This window comes from Halichoerus grypus, chromosome 10 (assembly GCF_964656455.1).
Source record: "Halichoerus grypus chromosome 10, mHalGry1.hap1.1, whole genome shotgun sequence".
Taxonomy (NCBI): Eukaryota; Metazoa; Chordata; class Mammalia; order Carnivora; family Phocidae; genus Halichoerus; species Halichoerus grypus.
The window spans coordinates 55576089-55601917 of NC_135721.1; the positions used below are offsets into that span (position 1 = coordinate 55576089).

The 25829-nt window shown below is 37.0% G+C and overlaps 1 protein-coding gene across 1 annotated transcript in view; it reads left to right on the forward strand.

Annotated features, from left to right (window-relative positions):
- The first annotated feature begins 3277 nt into the window (after nucleotides 1–3277).
- The window catches only part of RAB1A (RAB1A, member RAS oncogene family), a 28333-nt gene continuing 5781 nt past the window's right edge, over nucleotides 3278–25829 (forward strand). Inside the window, exons 1-3 of the mRNA XM_036095326.2 lie at nucleotides 3278–3526; nucleotides 19016–19088; nucleotides 23946–24041. Of these exons, the coding sequence (XP_035951219.1) occupies nucleotides 3504–3526; nucleotides 19016–19088; nucleotides 23946–24041 (192 nt within the window). The 5' untranslated portion in view covers nucleotides 3278–3503. The remainder of the gene's footprint in view (nucleotides 3527–19015; nucleotides 19089–23945; nucleotides 24042–25829) is intronic.

Consider the following 25829-nt stretch of genomic DNA (forward strand, 5'->3'; position numbering starts at 1 on the left):
TGTCTCTGGGTCACTTTTAGTTCCCCCTCCCTCACCTCCCCCCGCCCTTCAAGTTCTACAACCTGCTCTCTGGAATCTTCCCTCCTTTCCATTCTGGATACAACTACCCTAGGTCAGGACATATCATCTCTTGCCTAAGTGAATCTAATTACCTTTTAACTAATCTCCCTACCTCCAGTCTCCACAGAACTCCATAGGGCTTCTTTTAAAACACTGACACACACACACACATACATACATACATACATACATACATACATAAAACACTGAACTGATCACCTCACTTTCCTTCTCAGAACTTTTCTTGGCTCTCTCCACAACCTACTGAACGAAGCTGAAACTCCTTAGAAGGCATTTGGGGCCCCCCTTACCTTACCTTAACCTAAACATCTCCTACCTTATCTACCATGGAACCTGTGATCTCTGTTCCTTAAATACATGTGTATCCACACTTCTAGGGTTATGCTCACATTATTTTGTCATTCTGGGATATAAGGCTCCCTTTTCCCCATTTCTGTCAATGACCAATATTTTATTTTTTTCAAGGCCTAATTCAGTATCACCTCCTTCATGAAAGCATTCCTAATAGTTTGAATTAGAATTGTTTTGTTCCTCTGTATCAGCTCATATCATTTTTGAAAGTCAGGTTCATAATTGAGGTATAATTTATATACAGCAAAATTCACCCCTTTCAGGTGTATAGTTCTATGGGTTTGACAAACAAAATATATAGTTGAGTAACTCACCATCACCACAATGAAGTTATAGAATATTTTAGTGAAACCAAAAAGTTCCCTTGTGTCTCTTTGTAGACAATTCCCTCCTCCCATTCCTAGTTCCTGGCAATCACTGATCTGATTTTTGTCCCTATACACCTCGTATCATTTAAATGTATTTTTGCCTTTTCCCCTACAGGCCTGGCAGACTGAGAGCTGTAGTCACTCACCTTTGTATTGCTCATGGTTCCAAGCACAAGTTTCAAACACACTTATTACGTACCAGGTCATAAATATTTGATCAATGGAAAAAGGAAGAAAAGGAAGAAAGGCAGACCAGAAGAAAGGAAAGAAGGAAAGAAAAAAGAAAGGAAGAAAAGGATGAGCCAAAGAATAAATGGACAAATAGCCCTAGGAGAATTCTGATTCGGCAATGGGGCAGCCAACAGAGTGCATGCTAGTTTGATGAATTATTCTGAGTTATTAATCTGAACTACAAAAACAGTTACTTTTAAACACCTATATAGTGAAGTTTGAATCAGCAAAACTGACACTCTAGTTTGGGAAGGAAATCTTAATGTAAATGACATAAGTTGTACTAGCAGGTAGGAAAGGACCACCCACCACTCCCAGGCTAAGCTGCCTCTGATCTCCTCACATATTACACCACCATAACTAAGATATGAAATGTTCTGTTCTTGGTATATAGCACATGCACTTAAAATTTCCAGGGCAGTTAAGGGAAGGAGAGAGGTAATGTTAAGTGCCCCAAAGTCATGGTGTTATATGCTTTGTACTGTTTTATTTTAATTCTTACAACTACTCTCTCACTGAAGTTAAAAGTAATTAGGAGGTAACTCTTTTTTGGGAAAGGAAATAGATAATTAAAGGAAGTTTAGGGGTGTACCTCCTAAGGGTAGAGACAAGTTACAAACTATTTTTTAGTTCAGGATAAGTTCTTTGGAGATTTTGAGTTTTTCTTCTGTGAAATCACAGTAAGCAAGAAGGGACAAGAGTCCAGAGTAATAAACATTTTTTTTTTTTTTTTAAATGTCTATCATTGATCCACTCAGGGTATTTCTGGTGTGGTGACCATGTTCATTTCAGAAGCCAATATGATGTGAAGGAACTCCAGTGTGCTGTTTGATGAGGTTGTCAACAAAGGCAGAATTTCAGGGTTAAGGAGTATATTTAGTAAGTGGGTAATAGTAACTGCCTTCTTTCTATAGTATGGTGTCACAGTAATTTAAAGTGATTTTGCAATCACTCTTGAGAGATAATTTTCTTGGTTCTTAGAACAAGTTGGAAGATAAACTTTGGACAATGTATTATACTATGCCCTTTGCAGTTAAATAACCCAAGATAATGTGTTAAAGTTTAGTGGAAATTTAAATTCCTGAGCTGATTAAAGAATGTTAAGACTATTAGGTTTTAGAAATGTTAATATTACTCCCAGAGTTTCTAGGCACTATGTAGTGGTGAATTGCATGTTTCCCTCGCTTATTATTTTTCAATCTTGCAGAACAGTTCAGCATTAAATAACTAAAATTACAGTTCAACTTGAAGCCTGGGACCAGGGCAGGAAGACCTTGAATTTCTGGCTGACTTAGGGCTGCATCGCGTCCATGAAAAGTGGAGCCATTGAAAAATGTGGGATCATGATGGAAGTGCTTTTTCAGGAAGATAAATCTGGCTATGTGTGCAAATGGTCCGGGGCAGAGAAGAGAGAGGCAGCCTCCATTCAGAGGCTCCTGTAATATCCACACTGAGGTGATCAGAGCAGAGCTGGAAAAGAAATGGTAAAAAATGATAAAAGAAAATGGTAGTGTCTGCGGCCAACACTGGACGATGACCAGATCCAGTGGGGTTGGGTGAGTAAGGAAGAGAACTGAAAGAACGGCTTCGTGTTCTCCAGCGACCCGAAGTTCTCAACAGAGGCCCCTCGACTCCTCTTCTGTCCTCAGCGCCGACGTACTGAGATCAGCTGGAAAGCTCAAGCCTCAGGCTGGTCCGGCCAGGCAAGGGTGCACAGGCGGAAGGACTGGCCAGGCGTATACTCCAGCCTGCCTTCCTTCCCCGCCTCCGCTCTCAGGCACTCGCTCTGATTGCTAACCCTCTCTCCTCACCATTCGGAGTCCCCAGATCACCTCCCCCCCGCCCCCCGCCCAACCTCAGTCCGCGGTCGACACCGCCCTCTGTTCCTCCCCTCCCCCTCCCCCTTGGGGCGCTGACTCGCCCGCCTGCCACGTCTCACTGATGACATCACCAGGGCCACTCGGTCTTAGCCAATCCGCTAGGGGGAGTCCGAGCGAAGTCCTAGCCAGCGAGTCAGCGGGGCGGGGAGCAGGGAGGGGCAAGAGGGGGAGGTGAGAGAGTGGGGAATGGGGCGGGCGACAAGCTCTCAAATACGCATGCGCTAGAGGCGCGAAGCTTTGCGGGAAGTTGAGTCCCGGCTGCCGCGTCGCCGTAGGTCTTCGGCGCCCACTGCGGTGTTCGAACTCTCTTTCCCGGCGTGCCGCGCGGTGCGGCCGCCCTCCGGGCTGTGTAAAGACCCCTCGGTCTAAGGCTTTCCTGTTTCCTGGTTCGCCGGCGGCCATTTTGGGTGGAAGCGATAGCTGAGTGGCGGCGGCTGCTGATTGTGTTCTAAGGGGACGGAGTGGGGGAAGACGTTTGCTCTCCCGGAACAGCCTATCTCATTCCTCTCTCTCGATTACCCGTGGCTTGAAGAGTCAGGGCGGCGGCTGCAGCAGCAAGGGCGGCGGTGGCGGCGGCGGCAGCTGCAGTGACATGTCCAGCATGAATCCCGAATAGTGAGTGCAGGAGAGCACCGGTCGGCTGGGTCCGTGGGCCAGCTTGGAAAAGCTTAAGGGGAGCGAGGAGGGCTGAGGCAGGGGTGGGGGCCTCGGCCTCGGTGAGGTGAGGGTGGTAGGGCAGGAGATGCTGGCGGCCGGGAGTCGGGCCCCATTGTCTGACCGAGGAGGGGCGGCCGGGGGGAGGGGTCGGGCCGGAGGGGTGAGCCGCCCGGGCCTGGACAGGTCAGGTTGGAGGCCTTGAGTGCCCGGCCGGTGAGGAGGAACAGTCTTTTGAGGGGGTTGGGGCGTTTGGGAGTCGGTGGTGGGGCGGTGGGAAGGGGTAGCTTCACGCGGAGGCAGTGACTTTTGAAGGAAGACTTGTTTTTAAGGGGAGAGGCTAGGGTGGGAGAGCTCTCCTAGAGGGCACTGTCAGACCCTGCGCCCGCACTCTGCGGAGCTGTCAGAATCGTCTGGGTGGAAACCAGCTCTACTTGTAAATCTTGAGCTTGTTGGCTCTATTCTTTCACCCTCCCGGCCAGGTTGCAGGTAATATGGATGCTTTTCAGGACTGCGTGGGATTGAGGGGAATGAGTAGATGGTGAGAAGAGATTTTAAATTTTTAGTGGGGTTTTTTTTTTTTTTTTTTTTTTTAAGTTATTTCCTGGAGTTCTTCAAGAACTCAAGGGGCCCATTTGCCTTCCTGAAAACCTGGGCATTTGTGAGAATTTTTTTTAGAGGGCACTGAAGTCATTTTGTCTTCTGTAGGTCGAGAAAAAAAAATAAACAGACCTCTAAGACGTAGGAACATTTTTCTGATATTATCAAAGTAAAGGAAGACTGCTGTCAAGTTGAAAGAAACGAACGGGCTCTATGATCTGTAGGTTTTGGGTTACCTGCTTGAATGCTCGAAGATAGGGAGTGAGGTTCCATGACGTGTCATGAAAAGTTAATGCATTTCTTTTTCTTGCTTACTCAAGAAGTCAACACAGCATATGTGACACACCTGACACCTTTCCTGGGAACTGGTGTTCACTTTCCTTGGGAAGACTTCGTTGGGCTCCTCCTTAATGGACCTTTAAAATCCTCCTTCAGTTTACGTATATAAATTAATGAATGATTGGAGGAGATTTAATTGGTATTCCTCTTCAGCGTCAGAAGGCTTTGGGGGAGAGAGGGATTTTTTTTTTTTTTTTTTTAAGCAAAAATCAGTGTTTTAAAAGCTGAGTGTATTTGCTGCTTTGGTCAATTACTGCTAAACATTTCCCCTAAAAGGTCCACCCATCAGTTTAGCTGACTGTCATGTGTGTGTCACATGGCTCTTGCAAAATGCATTCTGACTTCAAGTTTTGTAATATGGTGGTTTGATGCTGAAATGTCCCCTTTTGCACTAAACAGAAGCCACTGTATTCCATTAGAATTTTATATACTTTAAGAAGTTGAGGATAGTGTTCTCATAGTGCCATATTTGCTATGTTGGCAGTTTTTAATTTCTTTATCAAGGACTCCGAGGACAGAGTTGGTTTTGCATAGTTAGGGAGAGTTGAACTTGAGGTCCCTAATTTGGTGGTTTTCCTGGCATCAATAAAGTACATGGATTTGCCACTTATGGAGACTTGTAAACCTCCTCTTTTCAGGGAGTTTCTTATATTTGCTACATATTCTTAGTATTATAAATAGATCTTTAGGATTAGTTGAACAGAACCATGACAAATTAGCCTCTGAATTTGTTTCTCCTTTTGTAAAATAGGATAGTAGGAGTCATTATTCCTATCAGGGTAGTTGTGAAATTCAAGTGTATGTAAAAGAAAACATAAGAGCACTCTAGGTGGTATATGTCATCATGTATGACATTCTAATAGTGCTAGGATTTAGGAATATGATCCTTACCCTCAAGGAGTTTATAATGGGATATAGAAAATAGATTGTTACATATGTCAAATACCAGTAGATCTAGTTTGTTCCACATGTGCAGGATGGATAGGAGCAAGAAGATTTCAAAGGAGGGTGGAGGGCTGTGGTTGGCTAGTCTGGTTCAGGAAAAATTTATAGAAAGGAGACTTCTAAGGGAATTATTAGCAGATTTAGAGAAGTAGTAGGGAATGAGGAGGATTTCTCAAGGGGGAAGAAGGAAGAATGGTTAATAAATGGCAGTGATAGCAATTCTTAAGTATATACAGTGCCAAACCATCGGTTAGATTAATGACCTTAACAGAATCAAACCCAGACATTTTTATACTTTTTCTGCCATCGGCTATGCCAGTACCAGATCTACTATATTTATATTCTAGACAGTGTCTATAAAATAGGAGTTTGGAAAAACCTTTGGAGGAGCATTACTGAAAATTATTTGGAGAGGAGGTGATGGATATTTTATTAGGGAAGGTCACAAGGGCAACCAGCAGGCAGATTTTTAACAATGTGACTTCAGCAGTTTTTTCGTTTTGTCTTTAATGAAGTTTGTTACCGTCATAAAAGTAATTAGTGAAAAATTGGAAAATAGAGAAAAGAAGGAAAAAAATTCTTAGAGTTTTATCACTGAATACAAGTCCGTTTACTTTAATACCTTGTTCTAAACTTTAAAATCTTAATTTTTTTCTTAAATTAAAACTTTCAATGGGTGAGTGCCTTTCATGATTCCATGATGTCTTAATAGCTAGCATTTATAGCTACATATATGTTAGGTATATTATACATTATAATACATGTTTGTTGTAGCACATGCATTATATGCTGCTGTGAAAGGGGGTAGTATACTAGATAATATTTAAAAGTGCAATCTAAATGTTCCTTGGTTTTGGTTTATCATCTACTAATTTATTCCTTTTGGAAACATTTAGAACTCTTCATGGGTGCCACTGAATGTGGTAATGAAATGGGTTCTTGACAAAAGAGGTTTGGTTCTGTCAGAAAGAACAGGATTTTAGATTATTGGTCGACAAACGATTACCTGTTGGTAGCTTTTTTATTGAATGCTTTTACTTTATGATCTTTAAATTGTAAGTTTGGTTTGGGAGTGAGGAGAAAAAGAAATATATCAGTCAAAGGTTAAATTTTAAGTTGTCCCTTTGACTACTTCCTATGTTATTTGGCTAAGCTTGGTTTGGGAGTGAGGAGAATAAGAAATAATATCAGTCAATGGTTAAATTTTAAGCTGTCCCTTTGACTACTTTCTATGTTATTTGGCTAGTATGAGAGAAATGACAACCCTGGATTATCTTTATGGTATAGAAATTAAGGGTAATGACTGACTTGTCTGAATTTCAAGTACAAACAAAAAGAAAAAGCAACTGGAAGTGGAATCTGAATAGTGGAAAAAGTAGATGGAAAAGATCAGAGCTTTCTTTTTTCTGGAGATGTGAAGAAAGATTTTGATTTTTCTGAGCTAGGTGGTGAAGCGGGCAGTGATTATTTCAGCATACTGGTTAAGAAATGCTTAACATTATTCTCATACCAGAAACATTTTTTCTAATCCATTAGCTTTTAGTGGATTTTTTAGTGTCAAGGAAATCATTTCAGCTACTTCATCTATAAGGAATGTGTTAATGAAGTATGTGTACCTATCATGGATATACCAGTTAACTATAATAGGAAGGACTATAGTAGTCTACTTGGATCAACTGTAGTTCTTTAATGCAGAAAAATTTTATAGTAAATGCCTTGTTTTTGTTTTGTTTTGTTTTTTAATATGGCTCCGGAGTGATGTTTAAGATTATGGCTCAAGATTTAATCAGTCTTATAAACAGCTCTTCTGTCATAGTAGACTTAAGGAACATTTGACTTTTTTTTTTGCTAGCACTGTGCTTTGAATTAATCTGTCTTTTAATATAAGGGTTTGAATGTAAAAGCAACTTAATCAGTCTTATTGTCTGTCAGTATAATTTCATTAAGTATGTCATAATTGGCTTTATAATTTTTATTTAGAACTTTTTTTTATTAGAAAAGAAGCATAAATCAACTAAAAGTAAGTTGCCTTTTTGTTGGTTGTCTTGATGACTTTTTGGTGGTGTTGGTAGTGGTTTGAAAAATTCAGAAAATTTTAAAGAAGAATAATAACCAGTATTCTCACTATTGGGTATATGATTTCATAATGTCTGTAGAGAATCAGCAGATGTGATTCTTTGGGTAGTGTAAGTTTCTAGGAGCTGTATAGAATCTCCACAGAATGAATCTTCAGAGTTTTGTGTGAATAGATGATCTTGTAAGATCATTTGAAGATAACTGAAATTTTGCATTTAAAAATTTCTTCTTTTTCATAATTACATTAAAATGGGAGCTGTTGACAGTTTCTTACATACTCCAAATAAAATTTTTAAAGTTTAAAAAATAATGTTAAAGATGGAAGAGCTTCAGAATCAAATGTTCTCTTGACAACTTTAATTGACTTTTGAAGAGAATTTTGCTTTATAAGTGATTTTATTTCTTGGATAGTTCAGTCTTTTTTATTCTGGAAGCAATCTTAGTAATTTGTGGTCTGACATTTTGTTATAGTCACATCCTATTAGCAATCCCTTGTGTACATATGTTTTCTTGGCCACTTTTGACTATACGATTATGATGGTTTTACTATTTGCAGTTGTAATAGTTCCGTTTTTAATAATTAAGAATAGATTGCTTTTGCTAATGTTGTCTACTTTTGTCTCTAATATATGAAAATATTTAAGGTCAAATAAAATCCTTCTTAAAGTTTTTGAGATTTTTTTTTTAAGGTTTGCTAAAAAGTACTTTGAGTATTTGAAGATGAAAATAAGCCAAAAATGGGTATTGGATGCCAGTGCATGGGATATTTTAGATGTGTTGCTTATCAGTTTTTTACCACTCTGTCTGAACTCAGTTTTGGAGTTTTAGTAAGAGTTAGTTAGGCAAGGGGTGCCTGGGTGGCTCAGTCATTAAGCGTCTGCCTTCGGCTCAGGTCATGATCCCAGGGTCCTGGGTTCCAGCCCCGCATCAGGCTCCCTGCTCAATGGGAAGACTGCTTCTCCCTCTCCCACTCCCCCTGCTTGTGCTCCCTCTCTCGCTGTCTTTCTGTCAAATAAATAAATAAAAATATTTTAAAAATAAAAATAAAAGAGTTAGGCAAAAATGCCTTTTTTTTTTTTTAATCTTACAGGGAGAAGGGAGTGGTCAGACTCTTCCACTGTTTTCCTGTAGAAGGTGGAGCTGGTACTGCTTCTTTGATGTCTAGAATAGAATTTAGGGAAGAACACCTAGGTCTTGGCTTTTCTTTGGAACTGCTCTGTGAGTGTTTCAGATTATAAAAGGGTAATGGTGGGGTGATATTTGAAAAAAAATAATAGTCTTGAGGAGCAAGAGAACAAGTGTTGGTTTGTTGACTGACTTTAATAATTAAAGAAATGGGGTACAAAGGAGAAGTATGAAATGAAGCTTTCCTTGGTAGTTTTGTGGCTGGTTGGCTCAGGTGGTCAGAACACTCAGCTTTATTAAATCCAAGGTTGTGATAGGTTCTGATTAAGTTTACTCTGTTCCTTGTTTGTAGATTCCTAATTCTGACAGGTAGTGTTAAGTGTAAGTGCCTTTGCTCACAAGGGGGAACACCTTCGGAAACACTGTTTTTTAATAGTAGCTAGTACTTAACAAGTGCTTACTCTGCTTGGCATAAGGTCTTCACACGGGGCATTTTATGCAGGCTGCCCTTCAAACTAGTGAGCTTTACAAGTGAAGTTGAATACATTATGTAACTGAAGTTTTCCAGAAACAGTGATGGATTCAACTTGTCTGAATGTATTTCCTTTGAATAACAATAGTACTTAAATGGAATTATTCTTTGTCTTTTCCACTCTGCCTGTATTGTCCAACAACTTGATTGAGGGCAGTTACTCTTTTTTTTAAGTTTTTATTTTAATTCTAGTTAACAGTGTCATATTAGTTTCAGGTGTACACTATGGCAATTCAACACTTCCATACATCACCTGGTGCTCATCACAACAAATTCACTCCTTAATCCCCATCACCTATCTCACCCATTCCCCACTCCCCTCCCCCCTGGTAACTGTTTATTTAAGAACCCATTTCTTGATTTGTCTCATTTTTTCCCCTTTGCTTATTAGTTTTGTTTCTTACGTTCCACATCTGAGTGAAATCATATGGTATTTGTCTTTCTCTGATTGACTTATTTTGCTTAGCGTTATACTCTGGCTCCACCCATGTTGTTGCAAATGGCAAGGTTTCATTCCTTTTTTATGGCTGAATAATATTCCATTATATATAAATGTATATTTTTTACATCTTTTGTCCATTCATCAATCGATGGTCACTTGGGCTGTTTCTGTATCTTGGCTGTTGCAAATAATGCTGCTATAAACATAGGAGTGCATGTGTCCCTTTGAATTAGTGTTCTTGCAGGCTTTGGGTATATAGGGCAGTTATTCTTAACCCATTTATGGTCATGTACCCCTAGAAGCATTTGATGAACTCTGTGGACCTGCTCCCTTTGTGCATACGTGCTCATAACATTTTGCATAAAAGTGCATGCTGCTTTTTTTTCCTGAGCCTATTCATGAGCCTTAAGAATGCCTGATTTAGGAGATTGAAAACAGAAAAGAGAATGTTTATTACCACTCTTTCAAAATGTGAAAACCTAAAAATGACAGTTTAATTTAAAATCTGGTATCCTGAACTAATTAGTTTTCAAATATGAGCTGTGTTTGGGCATGCTTTATTTTGATGACCTATTCTGTTCTTTCTTTTTTTAAAATGCTACCTTTCTGTTTCTCATTAAGTTTTTAATATATGAATTGTTTCCAAGAGCATCGAAACAGAGGCATACTAAGTTCACAGAACATTAGCATTCCCATTAAGAGCAATAGGTCATCTCTGTAGTATCTTTGCTACCTCAGAATCCATATGGATGTAGTTAGGGTAAATGCCTAGCCAAGTTTAATATAGTCTTAAGCGTTTGATGGAACTTATAAAAATAGTTGAATAGCTAGGTTTACAAAAGGACATTTGAAGCAACTTTGTGAAAGATACACTATGGATAATTATTTAATGCTTTATTTGTAGATTGGTAGCTAGCACCTGTCTTCATAAAGAGCAGTTGGGTTCATCACTTACTAAAAGCTAATGAAGTCTGAACTCTAAAATTTATCATGCTTTTTGAGCTGAGCTAACTTATTCTCTACTTAATGCAAATGTTCTAAATTAATTTAAACAGTGAATCACACTTTTATTTATTTTTGGTCAGGTCCTGTGTGCTAGTTCATAGATGGTTTGATTCATTCTGATAGGTTTTGTATGTATGACTTAACTTACTGATATTTTTATCATCTGAGTATATAAAATATATCATTGAAGGAATGTGGTGTGATAAAAAACGGCATTTGGAGTTACAAACCCTAGATTTAAGTTCAGACTGCCACTTACCTCTGCAAGTTATTTATGAGTTTTGAGCCTGTTTCTTTATCCATACAATGTGATTAGTACCACCTCAGTTCTGAGTCTCCAGAGTAAACTGTACAGTACTATGCAGATGTTATTTGACATGTATATTCTAATAAAGAATGTTAGAATATATGTAAGTGGCGAGTGGTTTCAATTTTAAAGCTTTTCTCACATGTGATTAATCATCACACAATTATGTCTGTTTTTGTCTACTTTAACAATTTTTTCAATACAGATTTAAAAAAAATCTTCCGGTAAATGCATACCTATATGTGTGTGTATACACATGCATGCACATGCACACACACTCAGAGTTAATTTAACCTTAGAAGAAAGCTTGGTAAAGGAAACAGCCATCCCTTTCTCTGTTTTTTGATGTGTTTTTTTGATTATGAAACTTGGACTCTGCTCCCAGGTCCTTACCAATTAGTTAAGAACATGACTAATGCTTAAACAAGTATAATCAGTATCATAGTATTAGCACAGATTAAATCTTGTGATACTTTGAAAGAATAGAATGGCAAAATAGCACAAAAGATTTAGAGAAAAGGCCTATGATTTCTATCATTAACAGAAAGTTTTACTTATGTTTGGTTTAGCTGGAGAGTAACAGAGCACTGAACAGCAGGACCTTCCAGAACCCTTGGTGCTAGTTATGGGATGTGGTCAACAACTAACAATTTGAGTTGTTACCACCAGCCGGAAATTTTATGTATGTACATTCTTTCTCTCAATCCTGTGAAGAAATAGTATCCTAGTTTTACAGATGGGGAAACAGAGGCAGAGAAGAGTTAAATGGCTTGCTTAAGGGCATTCAGAGTAATTAGCAGAATTGGAATTTTAACTCAAGGGCCTGTGATTTCACAGTCCTAGTATGCCGTTTCTAATTTACTGTGGTTAACTCTAGGATTTTAAAATTTGAGCCAGTTAATTAAGTGACTAACATTTCTGTGGTTAGTTTGTTTTAAAATTCATGATTAGAGAGGTCTTTTTAGAAACGTTAAGGGTTTGTGAAGTACATGTTACGAGGTACATACTGTCTTTGACTTTCTCCTTCACATCTTGTGTTGGGTTGATATTTAAAGCTTCTTTAGGCTTGAAGTTAATTATTGCATCCATTCTCAGTTTTTCTACCCTCCTGACTGTTCCTGAATATTTATACTTGGGACCTTAAAAGTCATGAATATCTTTCTGTGAGTAAAGCAAGTGAAGCAAAGAACTGACTTTCTTTTGCTGGAGAGGGCACGATTGCTGCAGGCCCTGTTACTATTTTATGTGTTACTAGGCTTTGGGAGTTGTGACTGGTGTGATCATAGTACTTACAACTGTTAGTTGGGTAACTTTTAAACTTTTACTTTAGATTACAATAGTAAACTCCTGTGATATCTTGTCAGCTATCTGAACAGAAGCTTTGGATAAATAGCTTCAAAGTTTTTGTTAAAGCTCTTGAAGGTTTTCATCAAGTTACCTTGCAGTTTGGAGAGAGGAAGGAAGAATAATAATAAAAGCCACGTACTGTGCTCCTGTAATGTGCCAGATACTGTGCTACAGGTTTTAGAGGCATTATTTCTAATCCTGACAAGAAGCTTAATTGAGTGATAGAGGGTGCTAATGGAATATATTACAGATGAGGAAATTGAGGCTCATGGTGGTCAGTGAGTACCTTGCCTCAAGATCTGACAGCTAGTATGCGATGGAATCTGGATTCAAATACAGGTCTTTCCAGCTCTAAAACCCATGCAGGCTTTGAAAGGTAGAAGAAGTAGAGGGTAACACACCTCCTCCCTGGAATAGTTTTCAGCAAATACTTGTTATATAGGTTGTGAGACCGTCTATCTATTCTCTTGTCCTCTTGTATGGCTTGCCACTTCTTTAGCACTACCAAACTTTCCTTCATTTTCAGAATTCCTGCTTTGAATTTTTGGAACACTGTTCTAAACAGAGCTAAAATGGAACCTGGAAAAGTAATTGTTTCTAAATATCAAAGAAAAATGTGTAGCCTTAGTAGATTATGGGGACAGTTTTTTAAAAATTGCTTGGCTATTTCCTTAAATTTGGAGGAATGACTCTTGTACTCTCAGATTCTTGATAATTGATTATTTTGACTGTTTATCTTGAGTAACAGACTGCTTTTGTCCATGGCTGAAGGTTTATTTTGTTTTTTATTTAGTTTAACCCTTAAAGTAATACGTGCTTTATAAAATTCAAACAATGTAGAAACATGTGAAGGAACTGGAAGTTCTTACCTCTTTTCTCCAGCCTGATGGTCAATTTTGAATTGTTTTCTGTGGAGCATACTTAAAATGAGTGAAGAAGAAAAATTGGTGTCAGACACAATTAACTGCAGCCCAAATTTTAATTAATCATTCCATACCCCAAAGTCTAATCGTGTATAGCTTAATAGTGAATAAAATTTGTTTGGCCACTATGTCATGATATCATAGTCATAATTTTGTTTTAAATTTTATATGTGAGCTTAGTTTTAGGCTATTTTCAAGTATGACATTTATAAAAAGGTAAAATAACAGGATTCCTTCATGCAAGTGAATTTGTTCCAGATGAAAAACAAATTTACTTTCCACTGAACTTTTTAAAAATAGTAGGCCTTTTCTAAGGTATATTTATATTATAGGTGACATTATGAAATTTGTATTTTGGGGGTACTGTGTGTGGATAAAAACAACTTTATGTTATAGTCCCTCCGCTGTTTTATTTTTGTCTTTTCTTCCTTCCAAAGGGTGGGATGTTGAGAGTTTTGTTAATGTCAGTCAACTTTCCCTTAAAAAGTATTCACTGACATGTGAACTGTATCTGATAATTTAAATTTTATTTCATAAAAGAAAAAAATGTTTATTTTCATTTAATCCAAAAAGTTGACTTCAAATACTTGTGGCTATATTGGGAATGTGCCAATGCTGTTTGCTTATAAACGCAGTCCTACTCTACCTACTTAGAAATCATTTGTGTTATGACAGTTATGCTGAACAAATTTGCAAAGGTGTTGTCTTTGAAAAATCCCTCTGATTAACACTTTTTCCTCTTTTTTGTTATAAGAGTAAGAAGAGCTTACTGCAGACTTTGAAAAAAGTATAAAGAAGAAAATATCAATTGCAATCCTAAAATTTAGAAGTGCCCATTTTCCCCCATATTTTTTTTGTATGTGAAAATTTAAAAAAAACATGTGAAATGGGTTATACTAAACAAAATGTAATCTTTTCACATAAGAGTGTTTCACATAGACAGTCTTTTTAGAAATTTTAGAATTCCCAGTAGCATTTTAGATTCAGACATAAGCAGATTCTTTCCTTACTACATATTTTATGTATGCAGTTTGGTAACTTCATGAGAAGGAAACCATTTTACCTAAGTAGAATTTTGAACCAAAGTTTATTTTAGTAACTTTTTAAAAGTATAATGCTTCATACTCACAATAGTGTCTTTTTTAAAGGTACAGAAAATTTTCTGTTAGTGCTTGCATACAAAAATGGTAGAGGTATCAAGATTATGTCCAGGGGCGCCTGGGTGGCTTAGTTGTTAAGCGTCTGCCTTCGGCTCAGGTCATGATCCCGGGATCCTGGGATCGAGCCCCGCATCAGACTCCCTGCTCCGCGGGAAGCCTGCTTCTCCCTCTCCCACTTCCCCTGCCTGTGTTCCTGCTCTCGCTGTCTCTCTCTGTCAAATAAATAAATAAAATATTTTAAAAAAAAGAAAAAAACAGATTATGTCCAGATCTTAAATAATGGAAATAAAGAATCTCCAGTATTGCTAAAGTAGACCATGAATTGACTTACAGGAGAAACTGATAGCAAAAAGTTTTTCACTTGCTATTATCTTTGATGCCCCACCATCCAGTTGTTAAAGGCTGTTAATTTCCCCAAATCTACCCCTGTCTAGCCTTAATCTGTGTCAGTCTTACCTTAACTTTCTTAGCTTTCTCACTGAATTATCTCCTCTTTAAATTAAAATGCTTGTGTTGTTATAAGTTCAGCAGTTCAGAAGAGTTTTCCCTGATAATAAAAATACTTGTGCCTGAAAAGCAGCTATTAAGTTTTTATTTTATAGATTCCAGCATGATTTATGATTTGTTGATTTAACTTGAGAAAACACAAAATGTCTCTCTTATGTTTAAAAAATATCAAGAGCTAGCTTATCAAAGAGATTGTTGTTTTGTACCCATTTCACTAATGTCCTCACACTTTATTTTTTTAAACCTTTTTATTTTGAAATAAATTTAGATTTATAGAAGAGTTGTAAAAACAGTACACGAATTCCTGTATACCCTTCGCCTAGCTTCCTCTTAATATTAACATCTTTCATACCAAGGTACATTTATCAAAATTAAGAAATTAATATTGGTACATTATTAACTAAACTATAGACTTTTATTACAGTTTCTTCAGTTTTTCTGTTAATGTCCGTCTTCTTTTGCAGAATGTAGTCCAGGATACTATGTTGTATTTAGTTGGTTCTACTTGTTAGCCTCCTTCAGTCTGTGAGTTTCTCAGTCTCCTCTTTTTCATGATCTTGACACTTCTGAAGAGTACTATTAGGTATTTTGTAGAATGTCCTTCAATTTGGATTTGTCTGATGTTTTCTCATAATTGGACTGGGGTTATGGACTTTGGGGAAGATACTATAAAGGTGAAGTACTCTACTCGCCACATCATATCAGAGGGTACATGATATCAACATGACTTATTCCTGGTGATATTCACCTTAATCACTTAAAGTGTTGGCTCTCAGGTTTCTCCATTATAAAGTTACTATATTTCCTTTTCCATACTCTTAGAAAGCAGTCATTAAGAGCCCACACTCAACAAAACGGAATTAAGTCCATCTCCTAGAGGGAGGAGTATTCAGAGAATCTGTGGACACATGTTAAAGCCACCACAGTAATAAATATTTGGCGGGGACATACTTTGAGGCCATGTAAATATCCTGTTTTTCCTTAAAGTTTATTCACAAATCTTAGGATTCACCGGTGGATTTTGCCTGCAGCAGTTCTTACTGTGGTGATCTATTAATGAATTTCTTCCTCTCTAATTCCTTCTACACATATTTTTAGACTCCTGTCAGGAAGATTGGTCTCTTCTCCCATTTATTTATTTAATACTTGATACCACTATGAACTCATGGATGTTTATTTTATTCTTGGCTTATAACCCAATACGTGGTTTATTTTGTGGCTCGAGTTATTCTGCCTTGACCAGTGACAGAACTTTCAGGTTGGCTCCTGTGTCCTTTTGACATGCCATCTCCCCATCCATTTTTTCCCCTAGTTTTTGCCCAAAATGTTAATCAAGGATGGCTGTAGGTCTTCTTTAGTTGTATCTCACGAGAGAATCTGATTAAAAATGCAAAGTTAAAATGTTCTCTGATCTGTTAGCACGTGCTTTGTAAAAGACACAATGCTAGATTTTGGATACACAGAAGAATGAGTTGGTTTATCTTCACACTCACAGATATGTCAGACATAAGAGTGGGGAAAAATAGATTCCAGGCTACTGAGGGGGAGAAGATATTCAGTGTCATAGTAAATTAGACATAGACATGAAAAAGACTAGAGGAAGTTTTGAGAACGGTGAATAGGATTTACTAGAAAATCTAAAGTAGAAGAGTGGTTATTACAGTAGTGACTATAGATATCCGAACTAGAATAATACAGTTTTTTCACTTAAGTCAAATTATATTGTAGACTGATCCAAGTTCTTGGGGAATAGAGGAAAAATACATTTAAAGTCTCACCATTTGCTAAATTATTCTTGACTTTATACCAGAATTCTCACCTTATGCTCTGTATTTTTAGATTTGCATATTTTTGTCAACATTTTTACTGTATTCTGTTTTATAAATTATAGAGAAATATCTTTAAGCAGTCTCAAATCTCTGAATTCTCTTGAACATTCGGAATATTAATAACTTAGAAATAAGCTACCACAGTAGTAGGTAATTTTATTTTATTTTTTTTTTATTTTTTAGTGGTAGGTAATTTTAAATGTCCCAATGCAAGTAACATGCTATTGATCACACTCTTCAGGTATGTTTATTCAACAAGAGGAAGAAGTTTGTAAGATTGATTTTGTTTGCCATTCTCCTCCATGTCTCTTGTCATGTTAGTAAAGCTGATGGTTTGGGAGAGAACAAAGTAGTCTTTAGCAATAATTATCTCATTGCAGAGAAGAGTGCTAACTGTTCATATTATTTATAATAGCTGTGAACCTTAAATTATCAAACTCATAAATGTTTTAAAATAACACTTTTTAAAAGTTAAAGTGAATGTGATCATTAAAAAAGTTGATTTTTAGAAAATTGACTATTAATTTCATTTAGCCATAATGTAATTTGTAACACTTATTAGGAGGCATTCCTGTTTTTCTTTTGCCAGCCTTATGGTTACTCTGAAATAGAGAAGTTGATCTTTAAGGTAGTGAATATTTGTGGCCTAGTGCTGTCCTTTATTGTAATGGGTTACAGTACAGCCATTTCAGGGGGTTTTATTGAGTGTTTACTGGATGCCTGGCACGGTGCTCTGGGAGATTGGTAAATTCAGGGCATTTGTTGTGTCTACATTTCTGTTAAAAGCGAAGTAATATTAACGGTGAGATTATTCTTGCTAACTGAAATGTAAATTGTTAACATGTACCATGTACTCATTGCTGATGTTCAGTGTTCATCATTCTTAAGAATTTATTTAGCTTTTCAAAGGAGGGTGTCAATAGTACTAAAGTCAGTTAGCAGCTTTACTGGCTAATAAAAGTTGTTTGGTATTAGGTATTATTTATTAAGGGCAAATTTTACAATTATTACCCCTTCCCCCTTCCTTTTTTCTTTAGGATCTCAAATTGGAAAGGATGTTATTTAGTTCATCCTGTGCTTCAGTCCTCTTCCTAATGACTTGTTTAAAAGCTTCTTATTTCCTTCTGTGATTTTTATTTTGTTGCTGATTAAGGGCACTTTGGATTTTTTTTTAATTCTTTTTTTTTCCAGATATAATTAGGAACAATAAATGTATTATGATAACTTGGTAAACCTAGAAAAATTTTTTAAGTGATATGTATTACTATGTAAACTTAGGTAGCAGTTGATGAATATCCACAGAGATGATTACTTCTGAAAGTTTTATATCTTGCTTACATTTAACTAATGATAACTGTCATCTAAATTTAAATTGTGAGTGATATTTGGGTTTCATCTTAAGTTCAAGTATCATTTTTTTTTAAATCACAAAGGACAAAACTGAAAATCATGAATAGGTTTCCTTAAAAAATATGTAAATTCTCAATTTTGGGGTCCTTTTGAAATTACTTAAAAGAATACATAGCAGTGGTCCAAGTTGAAAAGGATCTGTGAGGGACTCCTTGGGAGGCCGTGGGCAGTATGTTGTCTTTAGGTCCAGGAAGGAATCCTGTTCTTGGAAGGAATCCCTGGGGCTGGTTTTTGAGTTAGGCCTGGGAGGTTAATGTATGTAAATAGAGCCTAGCTTTCAGTTTCTGAAGAAAGCTTTAATACAAACTTAGAAAGTTGGTAAAGTATGTTTATGTAAACAGCATTTGATTTTACCACATCTCTAGTCGAAAATATTTTTTAATACAGGTTTTTAGAATTTAAATGATCCCCCCCCTTTTTTTTTAAATGGGGAGAATTCCAGGTAGATGCTAGGAAAGGATCGTAAAAGCCCCTTTGGAGGATTGCTATGAAATAATGATCTGGTCTCGGAATTTGAAGGAGAGATTTATGTTTCATTGGCAAGAACAATGGAAAGTTAACTCCCTGTATTCTAATACTGCAGAGGAGTGGAATTTATCTAGCATAAGTCTCTTGGGCTCTCCAAGAGTACACATTACTTATATTTTCTTTCATTCTTTCCTTGGAAGTAGAAGTTCATTGATCTCAAGAGATCATGGGTGGCATTGCTTACCTTTTACATAATTCTGTCATGTTTAGTGATTCATGAAAAGGGCTTCTGCTGTTGGTTGCAGTTTGGGCTTCTGAAGCCATTCATGGGCCTTTTAGAAGTCCTCAAGTGAGCTATTGTTGGCTATATTTTTGTTGTAGAACTTAGAATGCAGTATGCTTGTTATTAATGTGATCCTCTTTTTCTTTTTGCAGTGATTATTTATTCAAGTTACTTCTGATTGGCGACTCTGGGGTTGGAAAGTCTTGCCTCCTTCTTAGGTTTGCAGTAAGTTGAAATTGAAATGCCTTTAAAGAAATTCATGCTGTGTGTGTTTTCTAGGTAGATAAAGGATTAAACAATTTTATTCAGAATAAAGTAGTTCTTCCAGAATTTATATATTTAAAAGCCTCCAAGTGTATATTCCCAGTGATACCTTGGACTCTTAAGTAGAGGAAATGCTGTTGCTTTTAAAAGAAATTCAGCTAAGCATGATTATAAAGTTAGAATGTCTAATACTCTTGGTAGAGTTCAAATAGTTGGCCTGTGTTTAAGTGACTTGATGAAAAAATGAATCTTCAAGGAAAATTTTGGTAGAATAAAGGAAAAAGCCGGGCCTGATACAGACTTTTTTTTTGACAATGGCATACATAGTGTTTTATATGCTACACTTTATGAAGAGGTATATAACTTTAAATCTACTGAATAGAACCCACAGTCTCCTTCATAGTCTTTCTCAACTGCCTTCAAATTTAGCATGTTTTCCTTCTTGCTGTCTAGGTCATTGGTTCTCAGAGTATGGACCAAAGACCCTTGGGGATCATCAAGACTTTCTCAGAGGGTCCATGAGATTAAAACTTTTATCCTAATAATACTAAGCCATTAGTATTTACTAAGTAAGTACTTACTTAGTACTAAGACAAAAGACATTTGCCTTTTTCACTGTGTTGACATCTGCTCTCATGATGCAGATGCAGTGGTGGACAAAACTGCTGGTGCCTCAGCACCACATTAAGGCAGTGCTAAGTGCTGAACTGTACTCATAGTCATGGTATTTACCTGTATTTATTCACGGGGCGGGGGGGAGTTTTCACTTAAGAGTGTCTGATGAGAACAGTAGAAATGAATAATTTCTAAAAATCGTGATCCTTGAGTATTCTTTTTTAAATGTTCTGTGTGAGAAAAATGAGGAGTACATATAAAGCACGTGTACTGCAGACTGAATTATGTTGGTTGTCTTGAGGAAAATAAAAGCACTTGCATAGTTGAGTTGTGAGCTGAACTAGCAGCTTTTTTCATTTTTTAAATTTGTTTCTTTTTGTTTTACTTGAAAGAACAACTGACAAACTAGTTATGTATAATTTGATGGTATTGGGCAGACATTTTCTCAAATGAACTGAGACTTTCATTTCAAGGAAAATATCTGATGGCATTTGCTGTCTGTAATAAAATTCAAGCTTTCTAGTCTTCAAGGGAAGATTAGAAGTTTAGAAAACTTAAAATTCGCCACTGTGAGCTTGATAGCATGTCAGATACTTACTGTGACTTTTCTGATGAGTGACCGTATTAATGAATATCATTTAAAAAATGTATAATTTTTTTTTTTAAAGATTTTATTTATTTATTTGACAGCGCAAGAGAGCACAAGCAGGGAGAGCAGCAGAGGGAGAGGGGGAAGCAGGCTCTCCGCTGAGCAGGGGGCCTGATGCAGCTTCAATCCCAGGACCTTGGGATCATGACCTGAGCCAAATGCAGACACTTAACTGGCTGAGCCACCCAGGCACCCCTAATATAATTTTATTATATGTAACAGCTAGTGAAACCAAGGAACTACTAGAATAAAACATAGGTGGCTCTTTAATCTTGTGTGAAAATACTTTCTAACATGGAAACATATCAGGAAAGAAAGGATTGTTAAATTTGATTGCATTAAAATTAATGTCAAGTGCATGAAAATGTTAGAAAACATGATACTAGCAAAAAAATATGAAGGGATGATCTTCTCAATATATAAAGCACACTTACGTACTAAATAAGAAAAGGATGTTTGTCCTAATGGAAATATGGGCAAATAACCGAATGGGCAGTTCACAAAAGAGGAAACACAAATTGACAGTAAATATGAAAAGTTCAATTTTATTTGTAATTAAAGGACTTTAAAACTAGGTAATACTTAATTTTTATTAAATTGGCAAATATTAAAATCAGGAATCATCCCTATATTAAATCAGCAATGCTAGGTATGTGGGAAGAATCTGGCATCTCTTGATGAAAATGAGTACAGCCTGAGGTGTCTGTTTCGAAGAAAATCTTCTCTGGGATGCTTGTTGATCTAAGTCACAGGTTTTCAAGATTTTTTATTTATTTATTTGACAGACGGCAAGAGCAGGAATACAAGTAGGGGGAGTGGGAGAGGGAGAAGCAGGCTTCCTGCTGAGCAGGGAGCAGGGAGCCCGATGCGAGGCTCGATCCCAGGACCCTGGGATCATGACCCAGGCCAAAGGCAGACGCTCAACGACTGATCCACCCAGGCGGCCCTAAGTCACAGGTTTTCAGTACTGCCTTCCCACACAGCAGAATTGCCTGGGAAGCATTTAAAAAATACTGATTCCCGGGCCTCTAGAATAGAGATGAGCTGCACAAGGTATAATAATGAAATGTATAAGCTATGGGAGCACAGAAGGAAGAATCTCTAACTATTGGCCAAGAGTTAAAGAACGTTTGGACAGTCAGTATTGCCTGAGCTCAAAATCCAAGAATGAATAAAAATTGTGACCCAGGGGCTAGGGATTAGGAGGTATGCAGAAAGAAATACTGAAAATTTAGACAGAAGGAAGAGAATGTGTATTGGCTCAGAGGTATGCAAGTAAGGCACATTTAGGAACTTATAAAAATTCTAAGAAAGCATTTATAGTATTTCCAACAAAGTACCTGTCATGTGGGAGTGCTAAGTGAATGTTTATTGCACTCATTTTGTTCTCCGTCCTCTTTCTGTCATACCTGATACTTACTAGGCACTCATTTAGAAAGAAGTAAATAAATAAGATTTTTAAGAAATGAATGCCTAGTAATGGTGACCAGCATTTTGTCAAATTGCATTCAGTGCTTTAAAAATATCCTTTTACTCAGTTATTCTGCATGTGCATAAATGTGACTATATGAGGAAGTCAACATGGCTACCTCTAGACACTTGGAACTCTCTGACACATTTGACAATTTTCTTCGATCTTTTTTTTAATTCCATGTACACATTACATTCAACATTATGGAGACTTGCCCACACTGATTTCATTTCTTCCCGTTCTCTTTTTTGGAGTGTTGTAATGCGAATCCCAAATGTGTCACTTCACTCCTATATACTTTAATATGCATTTCTAAAAAGACATTTTGGGGGCGCCTGGCTGGCTCAGTTGGTGGAGCATGTGACTTGATTTCGGGGTTGTGAGTTTGAGCCCCACGCTGTGTGTGATTACTTAAAATCTTTAAAAAGTAAATAAATAAAAACTGGACATTTTCTTATAAAATAACAATGCCATCGTCAGCTTAGAAAATAAATTTTGCTGATTGTCTCAGAAGTGTGGTATCACAGTTGTTTTGAATCAGGATTCAGACATGGTCTATACATTCCATTTGGTTGTTTGCTGCTTAATTTCTTAATCTAGAGTTTTTCCAACCTCCTTTTTTATTTATGTATTTTTCATGTCTTACTTTTTGCAGAACTTGGGCAGTTGTCATATAGATTATCCAACATTTTAGATTTGTCACTTTGCTTCATTGTGGTGACTTTAAACTTTTCCTTTATCCCTCGTGTTACTGTAATTGGAAGCCCAGAACTCTGCTGTTCTTATGGTAGCTACTAGCCCCATGTGGCTATTTAAATTTAAAATAATTAAATTTGAATAAAATTTAAAATTCAGTTCCTTATTCTCACTAGCTAGTGGTTATTGTTTTGACTAGCACAGTTTATAGAACTTTTCCATCATCAAAGAAAGTTCTCTTTGATAGGGCTGCTCTTAATAGATTTAGGCCCATCTTTGTTGGCAGAGTACTTGCTAGGTGTTGCTTTGTGCTGCCTAAGATTATTCAGTGGGTTTAGGTGGTGATAGCTGATCTCTCCATTCACATATCTTTTCACAAACATTTTCACTTGAAGAAAAAGTTTTGTTTCCATTCTGAATATCATAACAGATACTTTAGGAAAACAGGTGTAATTTTAAAAGTTTATCATTGGGTTAAACATTGTTCACACAAAAACTTGTGCACAGATGTTCATAGCAGCATTATTCATAGTAGCCAAAAAGTGGAAACAACCCAAATGTCTGTCAGCTGATGGATAACAAAATGTGGTCTGTCCACACAATGAATATTATTCGGCCATAAAAAGGAATGAAGTACTGGCACATGCTGTAACATGAATGAGCCTTGAAAACTATGCTGAGTGAAGGAAGCCAGACGCAAAAGGCCACATCCATTCACATGAAATGTCCAGAATTTGCAAAGCCATAGGGACAGAAATTGCATTAGTAGTGGTTTCTGGGGTCGAAGGGGAGATGAAATGAAGAGTGACTGCTACTGGGTTTCCTTTCAGGGTGATAACAATATTCTGCAATAAATAATGGTGACAGTTGTACAACCTTAGGAATATACTAAAAACTACTGAGTTGTGCACTTCAAAAAAGTAAATTTTATGGTATGTGTATTATATCTAAATTTTTAAAAGTCATAGCTAGGAAGTAAAAGTGACTCCTAAAAAAAAACTGGAAGAGAATGACAGGAGCATTCCTTTGTGGTGAATACATTGGATGGAGGGTCAGGGGAGCAAGAGTTTTGCTGATCAGCATTTAGAAAAATCATTTGTAATCATTGAAAATATGAAACCTTTTTTGATATGTATGTAAAGAATTTGCCTAGAGATGTTTGGTAAAATTAAAGAACAGCTATTGAGAAAATCCTAAGAAGAAACTGCTATTAAAAAGTGTATTGTAATCAGAACATGAACTGAGTACTGGAGTGGGATGAAGTAGCTGTTCTCAACATGTTATGGCTTATAAAGTTTATCAACTTTGTAGATAAAAGTTGACATTATATTTTCATATTTCCTCTACTGAACATTAATTTTGTATGTTGACTTTTTTTTCCCTTCAGGATGATACGTATACAGAAAGCTACATCAGCACAATTGGTGTGGATTTCAAAATAAGAACTATAGAGTTAGATGGGAAAACAATCAAGCTTCAAATAGTAAGTCATTTTGAGACTAGAATGTGTTTTGGAAATCATTTTGGTAAATTTAAAATGTATTATTTACTTTTTAACATGCTAAAATTGAAAGGATCTTTAAGAATCATGTACTTGTGATAGAATGGTAGAATAAGAATTTAGATGAAAAATGACTTCTCTAAGATTACCTTCCTCGTTGAATTTTCTGTTCATAAAGAAATACGTGTTGTAAGTCGTACTTGGTCCTAGTTCTTTCTCTTGTGCTTTTATCAGTTGGGGGGGGTCCTCAGTTGAAGTTTACCTTAATAGTGAAAGTAGATTGAGCATTTCCTCATGTCTTACTGTGCTGAATACCGTGGAACATTAAAAGAAACCTTAGGGGAGAGGGTTTTCATGTATGTGGTTAGTTGAAAAGTTTTGTTTAGTTCTTTGTATTTATTAGATTGTATGTACCAACTCTGTAGAAACAGAATTTTATTGGAAAGGAACTTAGCTTTTTTAACATGTTTTACAGCTCAGAAAACTAATGCCAAGGGGCGCCTGGGTGGCTCAGTCGTTAAGCGTCTGCCTTCAGCTCAGGTCATGATCCCAGGGTCCTGGGATCGAGCCCCGCATCAGGCTCCCTGCTCGGCGGGAAGCCTGCTTCTCCCTCTCCCACTCCCCCTCCTTGTGTTCCCTCTCTCACTGTGTCTCTCTCTGTCAAATAAATAAATAAAAATCTTTAAAAAAAAAAAAAAAGAAAACTAATGCCAAGAGATTTAATGACTTGCCCACAGTTACTGGCAGAACCAAGTGACTCACAGCTTGCTTCAGTGTTTTGTGTCCCTGTGCCATCCTAGCCCCCTTATCCGTTTCTTCCATCCCCAACCCTGAATTAAAAACAGGCAATTGTAGTAGTTCAGTTGTATCACCTTTATATGGGTTTGGGCACTATGAGTGTGGACATATCACTGGTCTTTAAAAACATTAATTTCTGGGTATCTTTCGGTATTGACTCTTCGTACAAGGTAACAGAAAACCAGTGACTGCTAGAAGGAGTTCTGGATTTGAAGTTAGGAAACTTGGATATGTTATCTTCACTCTGGTATTTACGAGTCAAAGAGTCATGTGTTTAACTTACTTGGGCCTTTTTCCTGGGACTCCATTTCTTATCTCTAAAATGATGGTACTTGATTTACTAACTTACAAGGTAGTTGTGAGAACCAAATCCAGTAGCTCTCTGTGTGTGGATATGATAATGTATGTGAAAGCCTGTTGTAAACTTTTGGACATTATATAAATGTTACTGGTGATGTGACATACCCAAATAAATGGATGTTTGACAGTTTTTTGTTTTTTTAGTTGCCCCATTTTCTCATCTGCCTTTGATAAGAAAAAAGAAGGTACATTACAGAAGAACTGTGGATCCATACAAGTGACCATACTTGATACTACAAATTAGGACTTGCAAGGATATAGTTATCAGAGATAGCTTACTTCTTTCAACCCGTGAACAGATTACCTTTCATATTGATTTTTCCCATTGTATGTAGAGTGCCAACTTTATACTTGGTACCACAAAGAATATTGCAAAAAAAGATGTACCCAGCTGTCTAACCTAATTAGTAATGTGAAATGATTATGTGTCATCATTGAGCTCATAAGATTTTAGTGTATATTTGTGAAACATCCATTTATTGTTACTTTCCTGTGGCTGGAAGGCATCTAACAGGTCAGTCACTCGGTCTTCCTTTCATCTTCAGTGGGAATTTCCTTTTGCTATCTGGTGCCTTTTTTTTGAACACTTCTGGGAAGTTCACCATTTTTCAA